At 36.7% G+C, this 10,748-nt stretch overlaps 1 protein-coding gene across 11 annotated transcripts in view; it reads left to right on the forward strand.

Moving 5' to 3' along the window:
• NRG3 (neuregulin 3) overlaps positions 1 to 9,920 on the forward strand; it is a 938,337-nt gene extending 928,417 nt beyond the window's left edge. For 10 of the 11 annotated variants that reach the window (XM_074374315.1, XM_074374318.1, XM_010963094.3 and 7 more), the window contains one exon: positions 55 to 8,708. In XM_074374315.1, the coding sequence (XP_074230416.1) occupies positions 55 to 562 (508 nt within the window). In that variant the 3' untranslated portion in view covers positions 563 to 8,708. Of the gene's footprint in view, positions 1 to 54; positions 8,709 to 8,764 lie in introns of those variants that run through there. The other variant, XM_074374319.1, reaches the window with a different exon arrangement.
• The last annotated feature ends 828 nt before the right edge of the window (positions 9,921 to 10,748 follow it).

Raw genomic sequence — 10,748 nt, forward strand, 5'->3', positions numbered from 1 at the left:
CTCCAGAGAAGTGCGCAGAGAGCAGAGTTGTGTAACGCTGGGTTTCTTTTCCAGGTATTCATCCAGTGGTTTAACAGCCCCACAAAATGCATCAATAAATATGCAACTGCCTTCAAGAGAGACAAACTCCTATTTTAATAGCTTGGAGCAAAAGGACCTGATGGGATATTCATCCCCAAGGGCCAGTTCCGTGCCCATCATCCCTTCAGTGGGTCTAGAGGAAACCTGCATGCAAATGCCAGGGATTTCTGAAGTCAAAAGCATCAAATGGTGCAAAAACTCCTACTCTGCTGATATTGTCAACGTGAGTATTCCAGTCAGCGATTGTCTTATAGCAGAACAACAAGAGGTGAAAATCTTGCTCGAAACTGTCCAGGAGCAGATCCGAATTCTGACTGATGCCAGGCGGTCAGAAGACTACGAACTGGCCAGCGTAGAAACCGAGGACAGTGTGAGTGAAAACACAGCCTTTCTCCCCCTGAGTCCCACGGCCAAATCAGAACGAGAGGAACAATTTGTCTTAAGAGATGAAATACAGAGAGACCCTGCGTTGACCAAGTGACTTGACATGTAGGAACCTGTGCATTCTATGCTTTGCTCAACAGGAAAGAGAGGAGATTAAATACAAATTATTTATATGCATTAATTTAAGAGCATCTACTTAGAAGAAACCAAATAGTCTATCGCCCTCATATCATAGTGTTTTTTAACAAAATATTTTTTTAAAGGGAAAGAAATGTTTCAGGAGGGATAAAGCTTACAACTAAAGCTTTGGGGTAGAATTCTGAATACCATTTTGGTTAGTCCCAACACCGTCCTCTTTGGCTCTCGGTAGACGTGGGCAGTTCAGACCCTCAGCCCCACAGCGCCAGTGTCCTCGTAAAAAAGCACTGGTGGGCTCCCGGTTTCAAAGAGACGAGTTGTACCCCGAGGGCAGATGCACCAGTGAGCAGGAGGCCCTGGCCATTTGGCTTGCCAAGCCCAACCCCTAAATTTCTATTCATTTGACAGCCTCATCACAGGTTATGTCATGTCGACAAACATCGTGTTTTGTACTTACTTTTCGCAGAAAGGCACAAAGACTCTGAAAGGAAAGGGACAGGAGACAGAGGGAGTCACGAGGCAATCTTAGCTACTCTTACGGGCCAGCTTCCTCTGAAATTTGAAGGCGCAGGATCTCAGAGGGAGGTACAAAATTATTACAGAAAAAGAGACAAAAACATCACAATGTCGTGTCACAAAAATCATGCTAATAGAAATGTTTTCCTTTGAGATCATTTAGGGCTCCAAAAGAGCATTTCTCAGTGTGTATGTGTGTGCCTCTGTGTGTGTGTGTGTGTGTGTGTGTACACCTGTATGGGACTGCTCACTGGAGCACTGGTATGCTGTATGCACGTGTGTTCCTCGTGTGTATGTGTGTGCATGTGTGTGCATATTAAGCTTGCTTAAATTTGTTCTGAAACATCAGGGAATCTAAGATTCAGAAAAAAAAAAGGCAAATTTCCCTCTTAGATCTGTTCACTTTAAATTTTTCCATAAAGTATAAAGTTCGGTTAGTAAATCAAGATCACTTGCATGGCGGGGTCCTATAAACCTGTTGACAATGTCTAGACCATTTTCTGACGTGAACCTTTTTGAGAGGAACAACTAATTCTTGGCTCATTAACGATATCAGTATCACAAGGCGAGCTGGGGATGTGTGCTTAGTTTGAATCATGCGTACTTAAATTATTTACACAGGCCAGTGATCAAATTGAGAGCTACCCTTTGCTTTCTCATCATCCTCATTCTTACTTATTTTGTAGCAAGTCTACTATGTGTGGACCAAGACATTGGCTTCTGTGGTTAACATGGAAAGAATAAATTGTTGAAATCACAAAGCCCAGACTATTCAGTTCACAGGAAGCCCCCAAAAGAACAGTAAATTGTGTTGTATGTTCATTTGGAATAAAGCAATATTTTTACCACTGCTAAGGTGAACTGAAACTTCTCCTAAATATTTGTCTGTTTTATTTACCCTTATTTTCACGGGGCATTCAAGGAAATTAGTGTTCACATAACCAGTCTTTTTCCAATTATTGGTGGTGTTGAGTTGTTATGTTTACACTGTTTTAAATAAAAAGGCACAGTATTTGAAAGTATGTAAAAGATTTCTTTTACTGAAGTTTGGGAAAACCTTGATTAAAATTTCCTTGTGGAAGATTCACAGTCCAGTGAAACGGAATGTAACTATTTCTGAATCAAATATTGAATATATACAATTCTTATGTGAGGTCAAGTTGTTTCTGTTTAAAATCCATTGTAAATTGCTCTTTGAGAACATTCTTTGATAATAGACATAATGTCGTACAGAGAAAGAGAGAACATTGTGTTCTGATCAGCACTTTAGTGGAAACTCAAAGCCTCAAACGTTGAAAACATTTTGGTAGAAATGCACTTAATATTTAAGAAAAGGCTTGTGGTATGCATTAGCTGTTTCATTATAGTTCCGTTGTTTCAAATATAGAGGTAATACTGTTTGTTAGATTTTTGAAGGGTTATTATAAATTTTTAATGTCTTGATTATCTAAATTCTCATTTAAAAATATTCTATCTTTGGGAAAGTTTTAGAAAGAACCCCTTAATTAGCAGGTATATAAAAACCCTGTAAGTTGCATATTTAATGTTACTATCTTGATATTTATCACATTTATCATTCACTGGAAGTCCTCACAAGTCTGTTGAAGTCAACTCTGTCTTGGGTTTTTCACTAAAATGTTAACCTGGTGCGTATGTAATGGATTCACACAGAAGCCATCTAGTAAGGAGGTTGTATATTCTGTGACTCACGGCAGTTATTTTAATATATCATTTACTCTGAGAAGATCAAAGTTTGTCAGTCAGACTTAAGTCCTGATCCAACCCCTATTTTTGTAAAGTAGAGCCGTATATTATGTGATTATAACCAGCCTTGTGAATTCCAAAGAGCATGGACATCATACTCCTTAGGTTTAAAGATCCAGTTACATCCAAATTGATAGACAGAAATCCTCCATAAAGAACAAATATTAACAGTCATTTTCAGTGATCATTTGTCTCCTTTTGGAGTATGAAGCCCTCCTGTGAAAAGGGTCCACACTCAAAAAGCACCTCTTTGGGCACCAGCTGACAAGTGCTGAGAGCATCAAGGCTTTCAAAGCTGATCTAACGTGGCCAACACCTGGGGCCATCGGTACCTTGTCCTTCAAGCTCATGTGCCTACAGAGAAGTGGTTATTTCTACAAGACACTTCTTTTGATTTTGCTTCATTTGCCCTGTCATTATTAGGTAAATAGACATTTGGAGATTTGTAATTAAGTAAAAAGTTGCATATTCATTGTTTACCGGAGAACGAATGTCATCCATTATTTTTCACTCAATCATTTTCTGATGTCTTTTTTTGTAAAGTGTATGTTATGCTAATTTGCCAGTGACTGATATAGAGTGCTGTTGTTCAAAATATATGAACAATTTTATGCTAACGAGAAACAGTGGAAATTCTATTGGAGAGCTGGCATTGAAATGTTCTTCCTGATCTTCCTATGTTCACCAAGTGCTCAGTGTTTTCCCCTCTTGTCCAATATCTACCTTGCAATGGGTTAAGGACTAAATATTTATAGATGGATCAAATCTCCAATGATTTACATTATTTCCAAGTAGTAATAGCAAGGTCCTCTGGAGGAGAAACAGTGCTATTTTTAGGACTTCACAATTAATCTGTTTTGATCATAATACCATATCAGACCTGTCAAAAAGAGAACAGAAGGGCCAAGCAGATTTCGAGAGAATGACCGCTGGCTTCTGGCTTGAATGACGACAGCTACAATTTGGGCGGGGCCCCTGGGGACCGTGGCTAAGCCTTTCAATACCAGGTCTCCACCAGAATATGGCTGATGTATGCAGCAGTCACTCACACTTATCCTGCAGTATGGTGCTATAGAAAACCTCGACTCCCCAAGCGAGGCGGGGTGGTGATTCCTTCGATTCCAGCCCCATAAACCAGAAACTATTGCCCTGAGACAAGTGCTGTGAAACATTTCCCAAATGAGTATACAGTACACCTAGGAACACCGCAGGAGGGTGGGGTTTTTATTTGATCTTTTGGTGTCCAGGTAACATTTTATATATAAAGAATACTTTTTTATTATTATTCAATTGTATAGATTCAGTACAGTGTATTCAATGATAGCATGTCTACACTATGTTTGTACTTTAGTCTGCAGGAATTCAGTCTTCATCCAGGAAAGACCAGCACAATATCTCTGGGCTGTTCTCAATTTTAAATGCCTCCCAATATGTCATGGGAAATGAGGCCTTCAAATAAACTTTCTCTCTTCCTCTTTCATTCTTTCTTTCCCTTTTAAAGAAATAGTGAGGGTAAAGGAAGAAATTCATTCCTTAATATCAACATTGTTCTCTTAGAATATGTTTCCTACTGTGACGACACACACAGACACACACACACACACATGCACACACATATACATATATAAGCATATATGTATATATAAAATACATATGTATATTACATTTAGGTGTTTGTTTTGGTAGCTTTATTTTTTTCCTTCCCTTGAGAAATATTAAAGTGATTGCCTCATGGAATGCCAATGAAATAAAATCATTTAGAAATCAGCCAACTTGGCGATGTTTCGCTAATACAGGCATTTTTCTAGTCCTTTCTCTTTCTTAGGTAAGCCGAAATCTCCTCGGGTTGGAAAATTCAAAAGACCCTGGAGTAAAAACCTCTGCTAGATTCTCTCTTATAAATGAAGATGAAACAATGGGTATATAGGATAACTGTCCCTATAGTGTATAATAATCTCAAATATGTTTTTTACAAATTTAAAGGTGCCAAATCCCAAAGGTGCCTAAACAGGTGTCTTTGGCATCTCGTGCCCACAGAACTCTGGCGAGGCGCTGTGGTGAAGGCAGAGTGGTGGTAAGGAAGCTATAGGTTAGTGCTGGATACCCAGTGACGGTGTTAAAATACCAGACCTAGAAGTACCAGGCTTCTGGTACTCTGATAACTTTTTTTGTCATAAATACCTGTATTGACTGCACGTGTACTGTTGCCTATGAAAGAATTAATTGTGTGATAGCAAACAAGTTCTTATTGTTGGACACCTTTATATTGGAAGTCGTCTTTGTGAAACCGTCTAATTTATGTCTACGTACTAGTAGCTCCATGACCCCATCTGGTTCATCTTTGATTTCCCTTCCAAGCTGGATGGAATGTTATCCAGTCATTCTAACTCAGACTTTACCTGGTTATTTGTCATCCAGTAACATAAACCTTCGGAAAGTTAATGGCCGTTAAGACTCAAAAACTATTAGAATCTGTATATCAATCTATGAATAAGACTTATATTGACAGCATTCCATTTAAATTCCGTGGAGAAATAGACAGGATCTCGTTTGTAATTGTTTTTAAAGTCAATTTACCTAGGACAGGTATGGCCAAAGCAATACCCAATTTCAAAGCTTGAGCATCAAACTTTGCCCCAGATTTTTTTGGGTCAGAATTTGCCGTAGATTTTTTTTTTTTTTTAAAAGAAATCACAATTTGTGAACCTTTATCGAAGCCAGAGCAAAAGGTCCTGCTGAGAAGGTGTGAGACCTGGAACATGTTCTCCTTCCACAGAAGCCATGACACATGCTCCTTGGACACACAGGCTATTGACAGATAGTTTTATTTATTTGCATTTCATATTTTTTAATTTTAATAATGTTTTTTAAATTTTAATTTTTAAATTTAATAATTTTAATATTTTTAATTATTTGCATCTCAAACCTCTTAACATAAATTTTTAATTAATAGTGAATAAATTCTCTGAAGACACTTTTATATTATAGTTGAAAACAATCCTGTCTGGGGGGCACAATAGGCAAAAAAAAAAATGCAGCGTTCACTTATTTAATTTTGGTTGTAATTGCTGTTTCTGACAAATCAGTATCTATTTGCTCTTCCAGGAGCATCCTGACTAGCATGAATTCTTCTCCACATAATTCATCTTTATCGAGCTCTCAGAGTCTGCATTCCTTAGTCTTCAATAAAGCAATACAGAATGTTGAAATACTTCGATCAAAAACAGGACATCCCTTTAAATTGTGTTAGTTTTTAGTGTTATAAGGATTCCATGTAGTTGTTTGCAAAATTGAAACAGGAGGGGAAAAATCCACATTTTTCACTTGTTTTTGATGTATTTAGAGGTCTGGTGAGCCACTCACACAGCCTTGTTAATACTTTACATTGATAACTTTTCTTTCTGAAATAAATTTAAATGTAAGGGCTTAATCTCTCTCTCTGTCACTGTCCCTGTGTCTCTGTCTCTCTCTCTCTCTCTCTCTCTCACACACACACACACACACACACACACACACACACACACACACACACAGAGCATAGTGCCCATGATGTGTTAAAACTCAATGTTGGACTCCTCTTCTTCAGATGTTTCCTTTACAGATCACCCAAGTGTGTGACACCCTAAACTCTTACGACACGAAGAACTTGGATTCAGATATGTTTTTCCTAGGAAATGAATGCGGCAAGAATACATAATGATTATCTTTTAAGGTTTGTTCTATACAGCCTGCTCTTGAATTTTGCCTTTATTGATAAAAGTCTGGAGGATAGATACATTTGTTCAAATGGAAACAAATGGAAGAATGGAAAACTCAACTTAAAATCACTACATATTTTCCAGTGGCCAATGTACATATTTTAAAGGTAGTTAGAGGGACATTACTTGGCTCTTTCTTATTTTTTCAGGTATGCAATTGTATACATTAATTCTAAATAAAAATGAATTCCTTTCTTCTTAATAATGAATATATTTGACCAATGGCTGTATTTTATAGCATGTAACTCACACAGAGAAGAATACATGCAAAATGATCAGCAGACTATTTTTTAGTTATCATTTAAAATAAATTTACTCAAAACCAATCTTTCGTGCCTGTGATAATAATGTTTCAAGGAGTGTATATGTATCTACTTCTTCCAAGAAAACGTGGCAGCATGTCCACTACTCTGTGGGATGTGAAGGCTATGGAAATTAATACTTAGCTGTATGTCTCTTGACATCCTAGTAAAGTTTAGTTCCATTATGTCTGCACTTTGTTTTTGGGGAGATAGATCATAGTGCTTGTTAAAAATTAAACGTGAATTTAATAGTCAATTTAATAGTCATCTGGACTTCACCTAAGTTTTCATCTGTGGGGGGATCCTTGACCACCCCCTCCCTTCTGTCCCTTTTCAATAGCCTTGATGCAGCGGGACACTCTGACTCCCTCAGGCTGGAGTCTCACTGCAGGGTCCTCTTATCTCACTTCTCTTTCATTAAACAGGGAATCTTCAGCTAAAATGAGAGATCAGTGTGATTTTGGAGAGAAAAATAGCTTTGTCCTTTTGAGGTGTATTACTGGAGGGATAAACTAGGAAGATTTCAAATGTGATAATCAGGTTCGTAACTTCAACTGGTATCTTCTCACGTACAGACCTACCCCAGGGCCCTTGAATTTTCCTAATATTGTTAACAAACTTTTCAACCCTCTAATTATGGTTTTTTACAACAATATTTTCCATTTCTTAAGAGACAAAGACAAAAATCATATATTCATATAAAAGAACAAAACAAGAAGCCAAACAAAACAATCATCCTTTAAACAGTGACTAAAAATACAAACCAAGAACAATATTTTTACAGGATTCACATAAAATACTGAGTATGAATCTAATCTAAGGCTAAAATAATGTGGAGAAACATTAGGCAAGTGGTTTGGATAATAAGGTGTTTTTTTTTTTTTCATTATTTTTCTCCATAAACTGGACTCTCCTTTCCATAATGATATTTAATGTTTTAGAATTTCTATTTGGCATTAATACTAAAATCTCTACTTTGCCATTTCTTCTAATTTGACGCAAAGTTTATGAAAAGTCTGGAAAAATAAGATGGAACAAAACAAGCAGAATTATAAAAATATTACCTATTAACCCATCCTTTTTTTCTCATTGACACCCATTGACACCTGTCACTGGATGCTCCCATATTTAAAGCTGAACATAGAGGAAGCTACTGAATCAAATATGGAGGCGGATGCAAATGTATCTTAATAATTAAGATGCCCGACATAGTTATGAGGAGCTGCCGTCTTCCCTGGATCTAAATAAAGCTGACAGTACTAGACGGCACAGAATTTGAGAAATGGGGACATTCTTTTCATTAAAAAAGGGAATTTGTCCTGCAGATTTTATCCATTTCAGCTAAGCAAAATGAATAAACATTACAGTGAAAAGGAGCCAGGCACCTGGTGCCATGAGCAATGACGGAAACACTGAAGTAATGAATTTTTTTGCTTTGCTTTTTAAACATAATGTTACTGAAAGTGTGAAAAATAAGAAAATAAACAGTCATGAATTCAGCTGTGCCAAGACTATAATAAGGAGTATCATCTTTATGTATTTTCTTTTCATCTCCCATATATATGCATATTTAAGTTATTTTCCTACTATGTTTTATTATAACTTAAAAAAAATGGTCTATCGTACCTCACCGTGGTAATACATTCTTTGTAAACATTTAATTTAAAGGTTACATAAATTCCAATTTGTTCTTATTTTATGACTTAGTTAGACATTCTCTTAGTATTTGGCATTTAAATTGCTTTGATTCATTCACTTCTGTAAGTAATTTCACAATTAATAGTAAAATACGCATTATTCTTTTTTTCTTTCTTTTGGAAGGAAGCTGTATACCCATGAACAAGTATCACAGGGTCTGTACACACTCAGAATTGTAAGTAATGCTTGTATGTGCATTAGTATGTGCATTTTTTGGTAGGGGGAGGAGGTCTATCACTAAAAACTTTGTAAGATTAGTAAGGAGATCTGTGAACTTTATTGGTTAAGAATAACTTTTTAAAATAATTTCTTGGTTACATGTTACAAGAAACTGTATGGCTGGGTCAATGAGTATGACTTTTCTTGCTGTTTTTTTTCTTTTTTTTGTAAGAGTAGTTTTAGGTTCACAGCAAAATTGAGGAGAAGGTACAGAGATTTCCCATATACCACTTGCCTCCACACATAGTCTCCCCCATTATCAACACCCCCCACCAGAGTGGTACATTTGTTACAACTGAAGAACTTACATGGACACATCATAATCACCCAACCTCCATAGTTGATATCATGGTTCACTCTCATTACTGTACATTCTATGGGTTTTAATAAATGTGTAATGACATGGCTTTACCATCATGGTATCATACAGAGTATTTCCACTGCCCTAAAACCCCTCTGTTCTCTGCCTAGTCATTCCTCCCTCCTCCCCAACTCCCCAGCAACCACTGATGTTTTTACTGTCTCCATAGTTCTACTTGTTAGTATGGCCACTTTGAAAACTTGTTTTAGACATTACTCAATTGACTTCTGGAAGTGGCTAATATATACAGTTTTAACATCACTTGAATTTTGTGTTTTTTTTTATTTTGCATATCAATATCACTTTGTAGTTAAAATGTCATCGGTTTCGATCTGATCAGAAAGGCATCATTTTAGTGAAGCTTAATTTTAATGCCTAATTTAAAAAGTCACGTGTTTATACATAGAATATATTAAAAGAAAAATTAAAAATCACTACCAGGAGGTAACTACTATTAATATTTGAATATATTCCTTCCCATATTTTAATTGAATAAATATATACATGCCATATGTCATTTTAAGTTGGAGTCATCTACTATTTAAAGCATTTTGTCCTGCTTTATTAACTTCACATATGGACTCTAATATAATTTCCTCAGTAAAGTATTTTTACACATAACATTTTTAATGGTTACACAAGCCATTATATGGATGAAACACATTCATATTTTCAAAGGGCTCTTTAAATATTTATCATATATTATTTGAGTTTTAAATATTTACTTACCTTTGACTCATTTAAGTGTTGCAATATTATACGCATGCATCTGTGCATTAATGTTTTCTGGCATTGGCATATTTCTGTGCATAGATAGACACAGATACTGGATTCTCTCACAGGATTAATTTTGTCTTTTGGAGCGACTTCCTGGATGGATTTTGACCATCAAAACCATAATAGTTTGCTAATGTAGACAGCTGGATAAAAAGACATAAGCCCTAAGAGAAAGCTCTGTACAGCTGACTACATTCACATCTCCCAGTTGACACGCAAAAAACTGCCTTAAAGAAGATGGTGATTTAAAAACTGCCAACAGCTTTGGAACCCGGGAGGAGTGACATAAAATAATAGCAAAACATTATAAAGAAGTGCGGCTGTGCCCAGCACTGGGCGGTGCGTTATATACATTAACTCACTTAGTTTTCACAGCCACCCTGTGAAGGAGGTATCAGAGTAGGAGCCCCATTTTTAAAGATGAGGAAACCAAGGCACAGAGAAGTTAAGAAACTTGCCAGAGGTTTCGCAGATAACAGATTTTAAGGGGCTGGATTTTAAACCAGAGTCCTTGAAGACTTACCCTTTGTTTCCTCAATCTCTATCCTTCCTTGGGGAATTTCGGATAATCAGAGTTCAGTGTCCAAGGCAGGGCAGACTCTCTAAGGCTAAGTGCGGATGATCCTGACTCTAGTTCACCAAACCCACAGAGGAGCTATAACCAGTGCTGGAAATGAGAACAGAGAATAGAACGAACCCAATTTTGTGGGTTATCTGAAATTCTCACACACAATGTGCAGTGATCAGACA

The sequence above is a fragment of the Camelus bactrianus genome, chromosome 11 (assembly GCF_048773025.1).
Source record: "Camelus bactrianus isolate YW-2024 breed Bactrian camel chromosome 11, ASM4877302v1, whole genome shotgun sequence".
NCBI classification, from domain to species: domain Eukaryota; kingdom Metazoa; phylum Chordata; class Mammalia; order Artiodactyla; family Camelidae; genus Camelus; species Camelus bactrianus.